The following is a 20,180-nucleotide window of genomic DNA, read 5'->3' as shown; positions in this document are numbered from 1 at the left end:
TCATGTCAGTCTTATGCACATCTTTTCAAATAAAGTGTTGCTGAAGTTTTGCTTGATCCAAACGTTCATTTGAAATGATCAAAAAGATTCAGCATCAAACAGTATCACCTCATGGACCAGGCGGTTTCCTACATGTGGGAGGAATAAAACACACTTCCTGTTGGCAGACAGGCAAGCTGCCAGGAGAGAAACCTCGTACCTGTGGCGATGCTCCGGCTTACGTCTGTCAGGACGACCTGAGGAGAAACACAAAGCAACATTTACTTTATTAATTCTGGAAACTGCAACAATTAGCAGCTAAATGAGCTTCACAATTTTAGAAAAACATAAAATCTCAATAGCCTGAAGAATATTGCAATAACCCCTAATCTTAAAATCTTATTTTCTTTTCATACCAGATCCAATTTTCAACATTAAGTAAATTTTTTCTAACTTTCTTTCCTAAAAAGTTAAATTTAATCAATAAAATTGATTCATACTAGCATTTTACTAGTATGAAACCATACTGACAAAATAAGCAATATTTTCCATTCAAAATTCCTTTTTGCTGCTAAATATGAAACAGACATATGAGCTCAACAACAGAGGCATTTATTGTTTGTAATGTTATTTATTCCAACTCCTTTTAGCACAACTTGAACACAAAAGTCTTTTCCACCGTCCAATTATATCGTTTTGTAAAGCAAAAGTTATCCAATAATGGGCCAAGAGAAAAAGTTTAGTCATCCATCGTTGTTTAGTTTCAGTTTAGTTTATTTTCAACAATTAAAATACAGATCACAAATATTAAGAAAAAAGAAAAACAGTGCAGGAAGAGGCAAAAGCCCAATGGATTTATGTAAAGTATCAACCCAAATAGCATATAAAAAAATACAATCAATTGATCATAAATTTAGAAATACAATCAGTAAATCTACAAAGTATTAATGGAAATTTGAATAAAATGTGGAACAATGAAAAAGTGACAATCCCAATTCTTTAAGTACATTTTTGAATAAAATTTTTACTTTTTACAGAAGGCCTGTTTGCAGATGTCACTTGTGCGTCAGATTTAAGGGCGTACCAGAAACACACAAATAAAACCACCTTTGTATGTAAAAAAAAAAAAAGGTGATTAATTGCTTTTTTAAAAAAGTATGCATTGAAAAATATGCAAGTAATTAATCAAAATTCACAAGTTAAAGTCCCAGCTTTAAAGAAAACAAACAAACAAAAAAAGCATCAAATAACTTTCAAGTTCTCCACTCAGTAGCAGCTTCCACACTGAAGACTGTTAGCCTGATCTGTTAGCTCTTGGATAAAGAGTACAGACCGTTTATGTTCTGAATATCTGCTAAAGTGAAAAATGGGTCAAATCTGGTCATTTAATGAATCTCTAAGCATAAATATTATGATTTGTGGGAAGCAGGGGAAGAAAAACCCAGATCTGACCTTTGAACCAGTTATGATGATTCTTGATAGTTTCACACCAAAACAAATTTTAACAGAGTCGACTTGTTGCTCTGTATACCCAACATTTCTTGCTATTTTTCGTTCTTTTCCAATCTGAGCTTAAACAACATGTTATCCAGGAATGTTAAACGTTAAATGTGTCGTTATTCAGTCTGGTAGCTTTGCAGCATACAGAGAAAATGATGAGATCATCTAAACTTTGTTTTCCACCAGATGAATCATTGCTTTTATCTGCCCACTCATGGCTCCAGCATTAACATGGACGCCACCGTCTTCCCTCCTTAAACCAACACTTTCTCATCTGTTTTCGCCATAATTTGCATTTTTCTCTCTCAAACAAAATAACGAACAAAGACATTCATTAAGGTGGAAAATGTCACTCAACCGTCACTGTATTTTACCTAAAGTTACAACATTAAAATGTAGAATATGTTAATCAAATGAAGCAGTTTTCTATTTAGTCTTGTAGCAAAACATCGGTTTAGATACGTGTTAAACTGTTAACACAAACTAGTCTCACATTTCCTAAATTTAATGATAAAAGAAAAAACTAGAGAGGAAAAGATTTTCCTTTCTGGATGTGAACGTTTCCATTGCCTACCTCCTTTCCACTGCTTTTCTTCACAGTCCAAAGTGTAAACTAGGTCAGCTTCATTTCTCTAAGAATCTAGAGAAAACTAAACTTTAAAGCCTAAAAAGTATTTTTTTACTTCTTAGTTTTCTTCACGTTTTGCGGATTGAAAAGTTGAAAGTTAATCCCTTCAGGCTTGTGTCTGCTTTTCCTCTAATTTCCCAGCCTCTGAAACTCTAACCGGACCGCCCGTTAGCTCCGGATGGCTCACCCGATTGGCTGGGAGCTTCCAGGAAGTGGGGCTGTGATTGGCTGCAGCCGGATTCTGCAGGAGTCATCAGGGTTTTAACACTTCCAGATGTTTGTCTTAGCGTTGAGCTGGAGCTGTGCTGCAACACGCAGACAACCAACGCAGCAAATTTCACTTCGCGCTCGTCATCAGGATGCTTTCTGCTCTCTCAGGAGGAGGTCAGAGGAGGTCAGAGGTCAAATACAGCTGGAGAAATTTCCAGCTGTATTTTGCAGTTTACATCTACCAAGGGGAAAATACTTAAAAAGAGTTTGCAAAAATTTCTGATCACATTTTTACTTTAATTGATCTCTGAAATCCAGTGCGGCTTATTTTCTTAAATCCTTGTTAATAGAAGGTAAAATACTTGGATTTAAGATGCATAACCTTAAAACTTATTATTATTTAGTCAGTTACCAGCTTTCAACAAACCAAAACACACATGTTTAACTTCTAACACCTGTTTCACTCAGACAGACATCTGTTGGAAAGGTGGGTTGAATGTTTTAGCATTTAGCCAGTTATTTTCCAGCATGTTTCAGATAAAATGGATGGAAAATGGAGCTTAACTTACAGCGGCTGATCAAACGGTTTTCACAACAACTCGCCCCTAAAGATAAAACAACAACTCAGATGCCAGAACAATTAATGACGCAACAGCGTTAAAGCTTGAACTCTGCATGCAAGCAGAGCAGAGCAGAAAATATCTGACACGTTTTTTTATAGTTCAGTTTTAATCTTTCATTGTGTTGCTAAATACTGGAGTCACAAGAAATAAAAGTGGAAATATGAGAGCACTGATTTAAAACAGATTTGTAAAATAGCAATGATGTAATCCGAAGAGCATCTTAATGGAGCTCAGATTCTTGTGATACGTTAAAATCTCTTTCTGTTTTACACAGAATGTGGTAATAATGCAGAAAACCTTAACATTTTATCTTTATGATGCATTAAAATGTTGCTTTCTGGTAAATACTCACTTTACTAAAGGAATAAATTGTCCTTGTGTGAGAAGAAAAAGAAGAAGTTTTCTTTCAGCCAGCAACAGGTAGGGGAGGGGAATCAGTGAGTTTATTCATTTAATCTTTTCAAACAAATCGACTTTAAATTTCAGGACGGTGATGAAAAGTTTTAAAATCTTTTTTTCTGACTACATCTCTGTCGTTTATGTCCAGTTCAGTATTCGCTGATATTTTTGTGGAAAGTAACTCCAATGTTTGTGGAGAAAATCAAACATATTCAGGAAAGAAATGCAGCGTGGAAATCTGAAATAGTGACGCAATACCAGTTGACACGCTATTAGCTGGCATTTGAAAAGCAGCCAATCCTGGAGCGCCATTTATTTTCCTTGGCTCTGATTGGCTGAAGAGGGGAAATAAGGAAGACTATGGATGTTAGCTTCTGTGGCAGCACTAAGATGGTTTTCATTGTATTTATGCGTAATAAAGTATATTTGATGTTTTAATACTATTACAATCTGCAGTAATAAGAGCTTTTAGAGGAGGTGTGAGTATTCGATGATTAAAGGTCGTATTTTGTAAACTTTTCAGTGTGAAAGGTCACAGTTAAAAGGTTTATATGCGCATTTATTTCAAGGATATTTTAGCCCAGGGTGAAGAGTGTTATTTATTCTCATGGTCAAATAGTCTGGGAATGATATTTTGGTTTGTTGTTGATAAAATGTAATAGTTAAACTGTAAACATACAGGACTGTTCTCTACTTGTTTTCTTTAAGGTCAGAAAGACAGATGAGAAGATATCATGATTAATCTTATTACTCCAACAGTTAAAACTGATTTCACATCCTTCTGTTTATCAGTGTTTCTGCAGCCGTGGTAACTATCACAGAGAGACATCTATCCGACTCCGTCGCAGCAGTTTTAATCTATTAGAGAACAGAAAACATGAGTTAATGTGCATCTTTTCAAAAACATTCGGGTTCATGGTCAACTATCCAAAATGTCCTGAATATAAAGTAAACATCTGGTTTATTATTTAAGCTAATCCAGGAGTTAAATATTGAGATATATCGGTCTCTGTATCCAAAAGAATAATGAAGGACTTTCAATACATAATTTAACCAGAACTGATGCATTTATGTAAACAATACGTAAAATATCTATTTTGACAAATTAGAACAAATAATTCATAGTTGTTCTACTCATCAAGTTGAAAGAACAGAAATAAATTAATTAGCTATTATTTTTGTTTATTATATTTTCATCTTGTTTTATAGTTAATAAAATAATGTCTGCCTCCACAGCTTGTCTGGTGATTAAACTGTAAAAACATCTCCGTTGACGTCACCTGCTCATGTTTCCTTCCTGTCCTGAAGGTCTGACATCCATCCTGTTCGGTTACCAAGGAAACCCAGCAACAGGCTGCCGTGCTGCCAAACGCTCTTTACAAGACTTTTACAAATATAAATAATCGCATAATTAAAAAACAAAATAGTGAAATAGCTACGAAATAAAGTTTAAAAATCAAACTGATAATATATTTCTGACCTGGAAGGATAAAAACTAAAGAAAATGTTTATGATATAGAAACTAAGTAGTTGCTGTTTTTTAATTAAATGTCTTGTTTTTGTTGACAAACATATTTGACTCCTAAAATAGGACTTATTGTGTAAAGTCAAAACAACAATCAACAATTAAAACTAGAGTTAAAATAATTGTAGCTTTTGGTGAGAAAAAGGAGGATTTTCTTACCAAAAGCTACTATTATTAAGCTTAATAATATGTGAATATTTTGTAAAATAGTCAAAATATGAATATTTTACATATATGAGAGAAAGCTTGAATGGTTCCAGTGCATGATGCCAATCAAGGGAATAAAAAAATACAAATAAATAAATATTAAACAAGTAGCAAGGCTGTCATAAAAGTTCAATTACTTACAAAAAACAAACCAAATCTATTGAGAAGAAAAGCAACGCTGCAAAAACACCAAATCTTACCAAGTATTTTTTGTCTGGTTTTTAGTGCATATATCTTATTACACTTGAAATAAGACAAAACTAACTTACAAGTGTTATTTCAGCAAGATATAGATACATTTACTTAATACAATTTCCCTATGTTGTAAGTGAAATCTACCAGTGGAACAAGTACGTTTTCATTTACTTAAATTATTTACTTAAAACAAGCTTATATATCTTACTGATAAATTGCTTTTAAGTTAGTTTTATCTTAATTTAACTGTACTAAGATATTTCTGCTAGAAACTGGACTAAAAACACTTGGTAAGATTTGGAGTTTTGCAGTGAATAAATTGACAGTACAGTGGGATAAACATTAAAACTTAAAACCACCTGGCCTCATATATTATTAAAAGCAGAGATTAGATGCATAATGCATTAAATATATTACATGCTGTTCAACAGGACAGCCAATCTGTTTTTAATAATGTTAAAAAAGATTTAATCTGTTGTACAGAACAACTTTAAACCTGCTGCAGGTTGTGACCTGGTGGAAAAGGAGAAGCAGGTTAAAAACAAGCAGCAGCTCCAGTCAGACCAACTGGTGGGTCTCATTTGCATTTGGTTTTTGTCTCTGTGAAGCAGGTGAGACGCTGACCTTCCTTTATTCATGAGCTCTCTGCTCTTATTAAGGCCTGTTATACAACCCGGATACTTTCCTTTACTCAACACACTTCCACAACATGAATACATTACAGCATTACACCTGAGGAAAATGACTGGAACAGTTATGTTTTGTGCTTTTTTCACTTTAGATCCATGTTTAGGATCAAGGTTTTATTCTTCTAAATGTCTTTGCTGTGGACTTTAACATTCACAAAAAATTCAAATGAATGCTCCGATCTTTTGCTGAAATTCAAGTTTTGTTTTTTTTTTAATGCTCGTTAATACTACTAATTAATTGCAACCGCAGTCAGACTCCTGTGTGAACGGTTTACGACCCCAAAGCGAGCCGCATGTGCAGAAGAAGAACTCTGACGTCACACAGCAGGACTGTTTACGGAAGTAATAATGGACGCCGCCATCTTTAAAGCCAAAAGTTGTCAAACTGGTTCAGTCAACGAGTTCAAAACTGTATGATCTTAGACTTTTTAAATATATTATATATAAAATTTATTTTATTTTTTTTCCACCTATTTCTCCCAGGTTTATGTTTTATTAAATAAATGAAAGTTAAAGTTAAATTGAACCTTTAACATTAATTTGTTCATTTATCTCAGATGAAACTGAATGACTCTCTTCTCTATTGAGTCTTTTCACTGTGTTTCACAGTAAAACTCCAAACTTGCTGCATTTTATTAAAATTTTAAGTGACAGACCAACACAAAACAGTGCATAGTTGTTTGCTTTTTTTGCTTTCTTTTGATTAATAAGCATTGGTTACCTTCAGCCACTGTTTACATCTAGATTTACTGCGTCTGTCTTCTTACGTGTGGAATGACGTAAAATGCGACATCACCGTTCAGACTGCAGGAACTTCCAAATCCATCTGATATATATTTACCAATTCAGCACAACATGTTAAAGTGGAACAAATCTGATGTTTTGAGGGTGAAAAGATCTGAAATGGGCCTGTCAGACTACCCTAAAAAAGTCAAATATTGGTTTAATTTTTCCTGCTGTGTGACCGTTGCCTTGGTTACTGTTTTATTTTGGCTAGCAGGAGAAATGTTTGGACTTTCAAGGAAAACCCAGTAAAACTACAAGACTATTTGAGTTCTAGTGTGATTCAAATCAACATTTTCTTCTTTTTCTTCTGTTTTTTCACTTAAACTGCTTCAAAGTGAGTTGGTCTAATGCAGTGTATTGTTTTTTTAAATATTTTTACATGATTTTGTTTACATTTTTTGTTTCTTTACAGCTTTGTAAATCATTAAACATTAAATTACATCTGAAACATCTATATCTGTCGCAACAAGCAATAAATCAATTAATCACACGTTAAATTAAAAAACTCTATTTTCCATTTGCATGATTTTATGCAGTTTTCTACTAAAAACTGGATGATAAAAATCTTCAGTCTGCTGTTTTGGTCTGTACTAGCCTTTTTTTTTAAGATCAATTTTATTCCTTGTTTTTGTGGTTTTGTGTTTTTATTTTGGACATTTAAAATGTCTTTCAGTTCCAGTGTTAAATGTTCATTTGAATTTAAAGCTCATTTACCTTTAAGGATGTGAATTGTTTATCGCAATAACTTCTGGGACAATTTATCGGGACGAGCCTAGAGATATCCAATATATTCTGACTTAAAGGCTGATAGAACCTGTAAAACTGAGCAATAATATTCATCACACAGGTATTCTTTTAGCTACAAACATTTCAACATAAAGTTATTTCTTCCTTTCAAAATAAGAATACTTTGCAGATGTGAGACTAAACACCAAGGCCGTTGAATTTGGGGCTGAAACAAAAGTCTAAAACTGTCACTTTATATCAAGGAATGAACAGCCACCATATTTTTCAGTAAGTTATAATTTTACAGTTGAAAATAGCAGCATTATGACTCTCAGTGGCTCTTGGCGGTTAAAGCCGCCACCACAACACTTTAAATCCTGCTGACTTCCAAACCAAAATCCTGTAAAAACAACCTCAAGGAGAAACAAAACAATGACTACGACATAAAAATGGTGTCATGGTGGAATATAGATGTTTAAAAACCTGGTTACATGTATTGTGTGTAATTTTTCTACAGCCACCTTAACCACAGGTTAGGTTGTCTTAGGCAGTAACAAACAACAGTCAACAATAGGTAAAAGGTGTAAAATTACTACCTTATGTTTCTAAGATTGAGTGCAAAAAACATTCTGCCAAGCAACAACATATGCATGTAATCAAATAGCCGTCAGTGTAGGAGGAGAAAGCGGTTTCTTAGTTTGGTTTGGGCGAGTTTTGACCTGTACAGTGATATGACTGAATGTTGTCTTAAGCATTTAAGGCGTTGGGTTGAATCAGTCCACACCCACTGTGGAACCGCATGGTTTACCCACACTCTCTCTGAGTCACGGAGTGCCGAAAGGAAGCAGCTAAATTCAAACATTAACCTTCGAAACAGATTTATAGTGTGATAATATCGATAATCCTGTCAGATGTTTTCCTTATGTGATACCAGGCTAAACATTTGGCTCATGTAATTTCAAACAATAGTAAGAAGCTAACTTGTCGCAAATGCATATTTGTCCAGCAAGGACTCCAGTATTTACAACTTAAGAGGATAAAAATAAAGAAAACCAATCAATCAAAAAACATTTTTGGTCAATCGACAAAAGCACCAATATCTGGGCGATTAAATATTCTGAAAATCACTGAACTATTACAGATCTGAGCAGACATTTTACAGTCGGTCGCTCCAATCAACTAACCAGTAATTACGCTACTGGATGCACCGTTACTTTAAAAAAAGTGAACTTAAGTTTAAAGAATTTCCTGATAAAGTAAACATCAGAGTGGGGTAGAGTACCAATACGTTGTACTCAAGTAAAAAGTAGCCGCCCAGGATATTACTCAAGTAGGAGTAAAAAAGTATTTTGAACTTAAGTACAGAGTAACATTTGATTTCTTTTGATTTTGTCTTTTACAATGATGTCAAGCAAAACAAAGTCATAAGCAAATTATGGCCATTTTAAAACTAAAATTACAAATATAATTATAAAAATATCAAATTTTAAGCAGATAAAACACTTTACTTGGAGCGCCACAACCAATTGGGAACGAGGGGTGAGAGAATATACAGAGTTTAAAGTACTTCCAATAAATGGTACTTATCTATAATCATTTGACCTCCAAAGGCTCAATAAAGTTACAACATAGCTGGTGTAGAGACAAGAGGTCTCACTCTATGATAAACTGTAGGGCTGAATCTAAATTTTATGGATGTTTTGCTAAAATGTGTTTGTTCATTGATATATAAGTGAAAGTAAAAAGCACAGTGTAGCCAAACTACCAGAAGTACACCATTTTCAAATAAATGTAGGAAGTTCCTACATATCTCTGGTAAACATACGTATAATATTATTTATCTACTTGTTTTTATTCCTATTGAGAATGACCAAACTATTCTAGTTTGATGTACCTTAAGAGAATTTGAAAATAATACAAGCTGAGTGTCATTTTGTTTCTCTATCATTGTTTTAATGGTGAAAATACAATCTATAGAAACAACTTTGATCTTTGACCGAATAAAATGGACAACAGTCTACAAAATTACATTTATTATAGCTACTAAAGAGACTAAATGTTACATTTTAATTTCTGTTTCATAAATTTTACATATTGTTGGGAATTGTGGACCATAATTAGATCATTAGAAAGTCCTAAAGCATTGCTAACTCAATGTTCCACTAATTAGGCACAGAAACGTTCAAAGAGGCTCAAAAATAATTTTTAAAGTGTGTAAATGCTTTCTTTAATAAGTCTATTGACTGTAGGAGGATTTAATGCTTCTGGTTACTTATGGTGACGCATTAAAATGTTGACAAACCAGCTAGAGATGAGAGGAAGATGAGTTTTTGTCAGCATGGTGTAATATTTCACAGTCATACTCCAAATATCACAGCTGGCTCCATTTGAAGCTACAAAAGAGCCGCTCATTTAAAGAGACAGCGCACTTTAATCCAGTTTTCACCCAACATGTATTGTTATGGACACTAATTATAGACTACAATTATTTTTTCCTGGATAAGAAAGCTTACTCGGTTGTGACAGCTGATTTTATACAAACTATATTGAAAGATTGAAGCGTGAGCAGGTGCAAAACAGGGCAGTAATCAGAGCATTTCTGCCCTTTATTTACCTCCGGAGCTGTTCGGTTGTCGTCGGACCACTTGATCCCGGGTGTCTCTTCGCAGGTTTTCCTCCTCTTCTTCTGACCGAGCTTCTGCCATCTTTAAACCCCCTTTATACGTCTCCTAGACTTAAATATTTTTCGCTTCCCTGTGTGAAAACTGAGCCCCGGTTCAGCGCGGAAAGCGCTGCGACATTTTCATCTCCCCTCCCCGGTTCTTCGTCGCTAACATCCACCACAACACAGCGTCGACCCGGGACAAGTTCACCTAAGCACCGATAACTTTTCAGCTCCAAACGACTTCCAGGTCTGGGTAGAAACTCTGCCTCGGTGCTCGGAAGTCATTCGCGGAGGAAGGAACTGCATGAAATGAAAACCTCCGGTTATTATCCGGTGGGAACTGGCTCTGTTTCGCTTGAGGACTTTCCTCAAGCTTCCCCGTTTCCCCGCGAGCTCCTGATACGGAGCCGCACGAGCTGCCACTTCGTGACGTCACCAACTGAAAAAAAAATATAAAAAAAATGGAGATGACAAAAGGTAATCTAACTGCAGAGGCGGTACCAGCTTTAATGGGGCCCAAACCAAAATGTCATTTTTAATTAGGGGCCTCTTAAAAATGTCAAAGTGTTTTACAATTTTAAAATGTTCTTGTGAAAATGTTAGTTTAATGACTAAAATGGAAATAATTCATAAAATAATGCAATTACATTTTTTTTTTTCAAATCATCTTCTTTCAATATGAAACTTTAACAAAAACTTCATGTATGTATCTGTGCCTTTTTGGTTAAAACAAGCTTCTTTTTCATTCAGTGAAATTATTCACGGCGGGTAAAGTATCCAGAAAGTTTACTGAAGTAAGAGTAGTGATACTTCATAATAAAAATACTCAAGTAAAAGTAAAATGTAGAGCATAGTAAAAAATATTTCAGAAAATATATATATTTTTCAAAAGTTGGCCGGGAGCTTCCAGATTTAAATAGCCACATGGATAAAGAGTGACAGTTGTAAATAGAGAGAGAGGGGCTAATATTCTGACCGGGTCAATTCTGCAGCTAAAATCTGGAGAGCTTGGAAGGAGTGGACATGTTTAATTTGTTTTGCTTTCAAGCGATTAAAAAAAGTCTTTCTTTTTTTTTTTTAAAACAGTCACTTGCATGAAATACAAGCAGCAGAAATTGTTCAGCTTCAAAAGTGGTGTGGAATTATGACTTAGGATTTCCCTCTCTACACGTTGTATAAATTGTTTCTAATTTTTAGTTAATTTAGATGTAAATTAGCTTAATTTTACCTTTCAGAAAGAAATAGAGCAAATTTAATATTATTGAAGTGTCTTGGGCGCCCCCTGCTGGCCACAGATCCCCGAGCAGCGCCTAATTTGTTGCAACTTAACTGGAAAGTAACGACTTTTATCATTTAAAAAAATGTCAAACTTATTTTATCATGTGGTATATTAGTCCACACTAATCAGTTTTTCTCAAAATACTTTAATATTAATCATATTTTAACATTATGTTAATTTTTGAACATTTCAAACAATAAACCATTTAGAGAAGCTTGACAAAAACATGAATTGTTTTCTCAGTATTCGTCTAGAAAAAAATGGGTTTTTGATTTTAATTATACTTTGTAAATGTAAACAAGCCTTCCTTTGAGATGTATCAACTTTTTTAGACTTTCACTAGATTGTTCATGATTCTTTACACAAAGTGCTTCAAACGTTAGTTTTAATAATAGGCCTTCAAATAAAGACAGTGAAGACCTTAGTGGGGAAAAAGACAAACAAATAAATAAAAAATAATTTTAAAAAGAGACACAAGCAGCATATCAGTGAAAAAAACTGCAGATGTTTTCAACTGTACTGACACACACAGTAGTTGCAGTTTTAGGTTCTTGCCAGAAGATGGTGCTGTAGCACACAAAACAAAGCGCTGAATCACGTTAGTTTACATCCTCAGAAAAACTGTACAACTGGCAGTTTGTTAAAAACAAAAATAAAATAAAAGGGTTTGAGATTATTTTTGGCAAAAAGAAAAAGTAAATAGCCAAAATAAAGACAATCGATCAATCATATTATTTGTAGAAGACAGTTTATGGCGCCCAATGCAGGAAAAAATGAAATGACAAAACAGATTGAGAGCAAATAGAATCCAAACCATAATCACACCACCAAATGTTAAACTAAGTAAATAAACAATCAGACAGATTAAAAAGTGAAAGTGAATAACTAAAATTTCTTTCTGTTTGTAGAGCATTTTGCAATAATTTTAAAATGCAAAATTTTTAAACAACTTTCAACCATAAAACAAAAAAATAATTAAAATAATCTTGAATTTACATTTAATTTATGATGAAAACACAAACAATAGTAAAAGTGTAACCAAAATATCAAAAATATGAAATTTATTTTACTTAATTTTTTAATTTAAATTGCTTTTTTTTAAAATGAGAAATCTAACAAAGCATATAATAATACAGGTATGTAAAATTCATTGAGGGCGGCGGTATCCTAATAATATAATAAAATGAAATAATAAAACATTATTGAAGTACAACCTGTCTCAGAATAACTGTTAGTTCTAATTTTAATCATTTGCATCAAACATAAAAATGTTTTATTCTCATTAAGGTGGTGATATGGTGACCAAAGCTGGATCATGTAATTAAAACTTGAGTGTAATTAAAACTATTTTAATTGAGTATACAGACAACTTTGCATGAAACTGTCTGAATTCCTGTCTGACACACTTCTATATATTTATATGACCTCAACATTTGTATATTCTAATGTTCAGATGTAACTGAAGTCATAATTTCTCTCAAAACAAAGCAAACCAGTCTATTTATAACTATTGTATTACGTGAATGGGCGGGGCTTCCACTCCAAGTGGGCGTGGTTTGTTCGGCCAGTGGGCGTGGCTAACGCGAGCCTGTCGGGCAGCAGCAGAATGAGTGACTGCTGAGCCGCTTAAAGCCTCATAAATGACACAGCGGCCAGAAACAGCAGAACCTCTGAGCTTCAAACCCAACAAACCTCTGGATTTATGAACGTTTCTGGATTTTAAACGGTCTGTGGGAACTTTTTTTTAGTTCTTTTAGCAACTTGGAGCAACAGACAGCCGACCACAGAGGTAAGAAACATCTAGCAGCTGTTACCAAATCACTGCGACAGACACCTATAGGTAGACTGAATTACTGATGTACAAAAACGACAGGCAAAGGGGTAAATAAGAATAAAACAGCAATAAAAAGCAATATTCAATAGAAGGATCAAGAAGGGTCACATCTCCTCAGTTTGACTTGTTTAATATAATAATATCCAGGTTTGTTTTGTTTTGTACTGCTGAGCAATGCTGATCCACCTGTTTCTGTGTGATGTAGGAGGATTCATTGACCTGAACAAACATTAAACAAATAAGTTCTGCTCTGAACGCTGCTGTCCAAAACCCAACCAGAATCAGAAAATGGAAATGTTTCCGAAGAGATTAATAGGTTTATTTTTCAGTATCTTTTTGACATCAGAATTTCAAATTACAGAATCAGTACAATCCTTAAAATGAGTGGTTTTCTGTCAATTTCACCGGCTTTACATGCTGGTTTGACTTTTTTCTCCTGTGGCCTTGTAAACACAAACTGTCTGATCTGCTGGATCTATAAATAGATATTTAATTTTTGATTTTAAAAAAATGACACAAATACTTTATTGTCATTTTCTTAGTTCGGATTGTGGACTGATTTGGAGATTTACATTAGGTGAGTGAAGCTAAATATGGGTTTATAAAGTTCCTCAACACTTTTAATCACAAATAAAAGGAGAAGCATTTTAAGACTTTTTAAACATTTTACAATGGCTGCAATTAATTTTTTCAGACCATTATTTTAGTACTATTAATAATGTTTGAAACTCCAAATACTGGCTTAATACATGAATTGTGTTATTCATACATTTAAATGGAGTTCAGTCAAATGACGTGCATTTTAATTCATTTAAATAAAATTTTAATTTATCTGATTCAGGCTTGTTGTTAAAAAGCCGCTATCATTTATCACTTCTATTCTGAGCAAGAGCAAGGGGATAGTGGAGAGAAAAATCTGATTTAACATGAAGAATCCTCTAAAAAAAAAAACAGTGATTGTCAGTTTAAATTCAAAATATGAATCCAAAACAAAATGACTTCAAATCTAAAAAACGTACCACAAAATTAAACGCAACTTATTGACACATGAGCTCAGTGCAAAGTACAAGAAAGTAAATGAACCAATGTGAAGAAAATTGAGCTACAAATAGGTGATACTGCAAAAGAATAAAAGAAAAATATGAAAAATAAGTAACATTAAAAACTTGCTAGCAAATGATAAAGTAATCGTTGGACTTTAAGGGAAAGTTGCAGTAAACATTCACATTTCTAGTTCTGATTTAATGGATCAAACCGTTTCTGCACATCTCAGGAGTTTGTTTAGAGATCATAGAAACTAAATACTTCCTGCCGTTGATTATTCCTCCTGGGAACAAGGAGTGAGCTGGACTTTGACTCCAGCAGCAGCATTTTGGACCAGCACCAGTTGCCTGATGGATTTTTAAATACATTTTCAATATTTTTATCGTCTTCCTCAGCAGTTTTTCTGACTGTTTTAATTAGAAACACTTTATTATGACAGTTTTCTAAGTTTTCTAAGCTGATTTTGTAATAATGTCTGTGTAATTTGAGGTACGGCTCAAACTCTTCAGACAGTCAAATAAAGCTCCACTTTTTTAATTACTGCAGTTTAATTAGGTTATTATCAGCTTAAAACCTAAAACATTGAATTAAAACGGGTCAGAAGAGAGTCCAGGTAACTGTGTTTGGTCGTTTGTTTAATCTCTGAAGGCATGTGGCCGTCTGACTGACTGACTTTGGGATTAAACATCATCGTCTCATCTCAGATTACTCCCCATCTCTGTCTGCAACAGAAACAAACACACTGGTTCTTCTCTCTCTGTGAGGACCACCGCTGACCTGATGCATTCCTCAGCTCTTATCTCAAATCAGATTCAAACCTTGAAAGGATGATCAGGTTTCAGTTTGGTTCTGCAAAAACTCACCAAATATTTTAATATCGGTTTGCTGGTTTGCAGAGGTAAACAAAGTATGAATCCTTTTATAATTGCATGGATAACAGATGATAATTTTATCTGTTTTTGTCATGAAGTTTTCTGGATTTTTTGCATGTTGTGTGTGCAACTAGGATTTGAATCAGAGGGTTTTTGTCTACAGACACACCACCCATTATATTAGTGGTAATGTGAGCTGCATGTTCGACTTGAACGTCTGCAGCCATGTTGGCTCGCAGGAATGCAGTCAAGTCGGTTTGCGAGGTTTCTGAGTGCGACCAAACAATTTGCTGCATATTTTCTAAAATCCATTTTTTATGTGATCCAGCAAAAAGAGAAGTTGATAATATGCTCTTTAAGGCTAATTTTTAACACCAGACTTTACACAAAACATGCTAATAAAAATAATGAAAGCTGCACAGTTTAAATTAATGGCTGTGTAATTATCTCATCTCAAATGCGCTGAGCTGGAGAAAATGCTCAGACAGAAACACACACACACCAACACACACAACCTGGGATGACCAAACAGGAAATAGGAACAAAATCCAACAGTTTATCCCATCCAAACCCACACAGATTAGAGCCCAGATGGTTCAGGATGAATTAGTTTGACTCTTCTTATGGGACATTTATGTGTTCAAACAGTTATAAAGTGTAGACAAAAGGCTTTATTTTAAATTTTATTGCTATTTCCTTTAAGCTTTCTTGGATATAATTCCTTTTCTGCAGGATAAAAGGTGTCATGTTGGCTCCTCAGTGTCTTCCTGGCAGCTGAACAGGGGTAGCATCGCTGCGATATCTTCGAATCCTCTCTGGGTATTCCTGGAATTTCCCGGAACGCCCAGGGTGGGACGCAGACATGCTGTCACTTTTTCCTGTTTGTATGTTACCGCTGACGGCCTGCCTGTACTTCCTGTTTCAAACATGAAGAAAGTCACATTAAAAGATGCCAAGTTGAGTAAAATAGGAGATATTATTCAGACATTTTTAAGCTGCTTATCATTAGATCATAAATGATTGAAATCTTTGAGTTGTTGTCTCAGCAGAGCTAAAAATATATTTCATTGTGGTGGATTTTGAAAGTTGATTTTAAAAACATGGTGGACTGAATTAAACCAGAAACTGCCTGATGGAAGGAAATCTACACAAACAAACCGCGACGTGGACAATACATGGACGCTCTTTGTTTGTTCGCACTGACGCCACAGTGTGAGTCGAGTTCATGCAAACAGGAGATAAAACTAACTTTTAGTGTCTTAGTTACTGCCAAGGATGACCACTGATTTTGGAGGACTTTATTTAAAAAGGGACAATCTATCACTCCAACATAAATGTCCCCGTTTGATGCGCTGTAACTAATTCATATCTGCAGTCCCTTTTATATTTTACCTTTGTGTGAGTCTGTTTGATGTTCGTCCATCCATCCATTACACAGAAACGTGCCGATTGTGGGACAATAAAGGGTATTTATAATCTATTCTTAGACTTATTTGCATATTTCACCATATGCAGATAATAGAAACATCTTCAAAGTTAAACTAAATGCAAGGGTGATAGAGAAAGAGATTTACGATTTGTTTTTCCGATAGAGAAGAATTATTCTGGTTCAGCCATTTGCACTTTGTCTTCCACGCAGCCTTCATAGTAAAGTGTGTTTATTTTGAAGTGTTGTTGGTGACCCAGCGGGTTGTGTGTGTTTTTCCAGGAGTTTCCTCTGCAGCTCGCTGAACACAGAGGCCGACCGACCTGGTGATGCCTCCAGGTTCTCCCGTCAGAACCGAACATCCTCCTCACTTTCAGCTGGAAGATGGAGTAGCCGCCTGACAGCCCGTCAAAATGATGGCCTCGGTGGTTGTCGGGGGCAACCGGAAGAAGTCCCTCACGTTGAGAGGGGTGGACCCGGAGACCTGCATGATTGTGTTCAAAAACCACTGGATGCAGGTAACAAACTGACCAGTTTTCAGTTTTTGACACCGGGTTTGTCTCACCGTGGCTGGTGGACGGTGTGTGAATTAGTGTGTCTGTGTGTTGGTTTGTTACCGAGTCGTTCTGACCCAGACTCTGGCTCGGAAACACTGAATCCTTTTACAGCACATCTCTGTCTGCTGTTGCCAAGAAAACCCCAAATGCACTCAGTATCTGTGTGTGTCTGAAGATTTAAAAGTCAAAGGTCAACAGACAGTTCAGACAAAAGACTAAATGTGTATTTATTTGCTCTATTTCTTGCTAATTTATTATATTCTATTTTAATTAGGGTTTAAAAATAGGATATGACACATGTACACTCCAAAGTATTTGCCAATGATTTTTGGACTAGTTTCTAGTTTCTAATGCAACAATCATAGTACATTTTAAATAACAGAAAACTAACTTTCAAGTAACTTTTCAACAAGATATATTAACTTGTTTTAAGTCAATAATACCTTAATTTTGACAAAAATGTTCTATTTATAAATGAAATCTGCTGCTGGAACCAGTACTTTTTCATCAACATTAACAAATTATTTAATTAAAACAAGCTCCTATATCTTACTGAAAAGTTACTTCATTTGGTTTTGCCATTTTTAAGTTTGCCAAGACATTTGCACTAGAAACTAGACAAAAATACTTTGCAATTTAGTGTTTTACAGTGCAGGCCAGATGTAAATGTGAAACTGCTTGAATCAGACTTTACAGATTTGAATTAGACTCCAATGAAATGAACTGAATTATGAACTAAATAAGATTTTATTATATAAAGAAATGCAGTGACATCACTTTTTACCTGTTAAACAAATAAAGATCGATAGACTTTTCTTTTTCTCTGGAATAAAACATTTATTTAAATTATTCTCCATCTTCACTGCAAAAGCACAAAATCTTCCCAAGTATTTTTGGTGTAGTTTCTTGTGCAAATATCTTAGTACAGCTTAAATGAGAAAAACTAACATACATATAACTATTCAGCTTGAAATAATAGCTGGTTTTAAGTAAGTAATTCCTTAATATTGATGAAAAAGTACTAATACAGAAAGTGTTAAATCTTGGAAAAAATAAATGAAATAGTTTGGGAGTGAAACTAATGTCAATATTAAGGAATTATTTACTTAAAACAAACTCACTTCTTGCTAAAAAGTTAGTTTCATTTTATTTTAAGGGTACTAAGATATTTGTGCTGAAACTAGACCAAAAGTATTTGGTGAGATTTTGTGTTTTTTCAGTGTTTTCCTATTTATTTAGTATCAGATTTCTTATTTTACTTCAGAAGTTAAATTTAAAAAAACAAAGTTTAGGTTAATGTCCTGCTGCTCTCTGTGAAGGTGGCGAAGATTCTGGAGAAACACGAACCGAGTCGCAGCACCTCCAGAGCGCTTAGCTTTCTCTCCGGTCACCATGGGAACAGCAGCAGCAGCAGCAGCAGCTCCAGAGCGTTGCAGCTGGGTCCGATCCCCGCCGACGAGGCCAGCGCCGTGCAGAACTACGTGGAGCACATGCTGTTTCTGCTGATGGAGGAAGAGGCGGGGCAAGGTGAGGAGGAAGTAACGGTAAAAAAGTAAACGTACAACGTTACTGTACGTAAGTAGCTTTGTTTTTTCCAACTTTTTGCTTTTACTCCCTACGTTTTAAGAGAAATATCTGTACTTTCTTCTCCTCACATATTGCTCAAAACTTCCATGATGAAAAAAATAATGATACGGAGTCGTATCAAATCGGAAAAAATCCACTTCTCGCACAAAAGGTGTGTTAAAGTGGCGATAACTGTCCAAAGCAAAGCAGATTTCTCATGTTTTCTCTGTGGCATTTAGAGAAACGACATGGATGGAGACTTTAACCAGAGTAACAGAGGAACACACTGAGAGACGCAAAACATTCCCCATCTGTAGCCTGATTTTAAAAAATCCTTCCATGTTTTTCTCTCGAAGAACGATTAGTGATGAATGTGCTGCGTTTTGTGCAATTTAAATGATCCTGATTGAGATTTGATTTGAAGAAAAACTGGACCATTAAAACATAACTTTTTACGTTTTGTACATTTCAAAACTTGTGCTGTTTTTACTTTTACTTGAGTAAAACAGTCCAACCGGTACTTTTACTACAGTATATTTTCATGCAAGTATCTGTATTTCTATTTCCGTGTTGAATGTGAGTATTTTTGACCCTGTGGTGCCAGGAGGAGCCATGGGTCCCATCCTGGAGTTCGTGGTGCTGGAGGGCGTGATGGAGAGGCTGTTCCTGTGGAGCCTGAGGAGGCAGTTCACCGAGGACATGAAGCTGGAGCAGCTCAGGATGTACCAGATGCTGCTATCTCAGGCCAAGCAGCCACTGCTGCACCATAAACCGGTTCTGCGGCCGCTCATGATGCTGCTCACCTCTTGCGCTGGAGCCGCGACTGGTCAGTTTATAGTCAAAGTATTAATCTAACGGGAAACGAACATTAAATTCTACTTTACTTCACTTGGATCTCCAGCTGTTAAACTATCCTTTTAGATCAGTGTTTCTCAAACTTTCTCAAGTTGAGGACCACTTAACTCATTATAACAAACTATCACAGATCACCTAGCTTGAAATTGCCATGCAGTACCTTGCGGACCACTAGGGGCGCTGACGTCACTGAAAGACAGCTTTAGATGAAGTATAAAATCTTCTATAGATGGTTTAGCAGTTTAATAGCAGTTTAACAGTGGATCCCACCAGCTGGATGTGTTGCTAGATCTTAACTCTGCTCCCTGCAGACACCGGCGGGGTGGTGGAGGCCGAGCTGGTCCAGCTGCTGAACCAGCTCTGTGTGGCTCTGGTCAAAGATCCGTCGGTGCTGGAACTGTTTTTCCACACCAGTCAGGACCAGGGAGCGGCCAACTTCCTGCTCTTCTCCCTGCTCATACCATACACACACAGGTAGCAGCTAACGACGTCCCAATCAGAATTTTGTTTGTCATCAAAACGATCCGAGTCGTTTTAGATTACTCATTTATTGACTCTGAGAGTGGATGTTAAAATCTAACATGAATGGATGGACTCATGTGTCAGCCTTTTGTC

The 20,180-nt window shown here is 35.3% G+C and overlaps 2 protein-coding genes across 2 annotated transcripts in view; one reads left to right on the top strand and one right to left on the bottom strand.

Annotated features, from left to right (window-relative positions):
• Nucleotides 1–10,573, bottom strand: part of LOC116733318 (SH3 domain-containing protein 19-like) — a 28,828-nt gene extending 18,255 nt beyond the window's left edge. The window contains exons 1-2 of the mRNA XM_032584125.1: nt 10,082–10,573; nt 200–236 (exon numbers count right to left, since the gene is read on the bottom strand). Of these exons, the coding sequence (XP_032440016.1) occupies nt 200–236; nt 10,082–10,172 (128 nt within the window). The 5' untranslated portion in view covers nt 10,173–10,573. The remainder of the gene's footprint in view (nt 1–199; nt 237–10,081) is intronic.
• Nucleotides 10,574–13,027: 2,454 nt separating this feature from the next.
• LOC116733025 (protein FAM160A1-like) overlaps nt 13,028–20,180 on the top strand; it is a 35,528-nt gene continuing 28,375 nt past the window's right edge. Inside the window, exons 1-5 of the mRNA XM_032583668.1 lie at nt 13,028–13,200; nt 16,870–17,105; nt 18,464–18,671; nt 19,315–19,536; nt 19,877–20,039. Of these exons, the coding sequence (XP_032439559.1) occupies nt 17,001–17,105; nt 18,464–18,671; nt 19,315–19,536; nt 19,877–20,039 (698 nt within the window). The 5' untranslated portion in view covers nt 13,028–13,200; nt 16,870–17,000. The remainder of the gene's footprint in view (nt 13,201–16,869; nt 17,106–18,463; nt 18,672–19,314; nt 19,537–19,876; nt 20,040–20,180) is intronic.

Source organism: Xiphophorus hellerii, chromosome 14, assembly GCF_003331165.1.
Source record: "Xiphophorus hellerii strain 12219 chromosome 14, Xiphophorus_hellerii-4.1, whole genome shotgun sequence".
In the NCBI taxonomy this organism is placed as follows: domain Eukaryota; kingdom Metazoa; phylum Chordata; class Actinopteri; order Cyprinodontiformes; family Poeciliidae; genus Xiphophorus; species Xiphophorus hellerii.
This window is presented reverse-complemented; position numbering and strand designations above follow the sequence as displayed.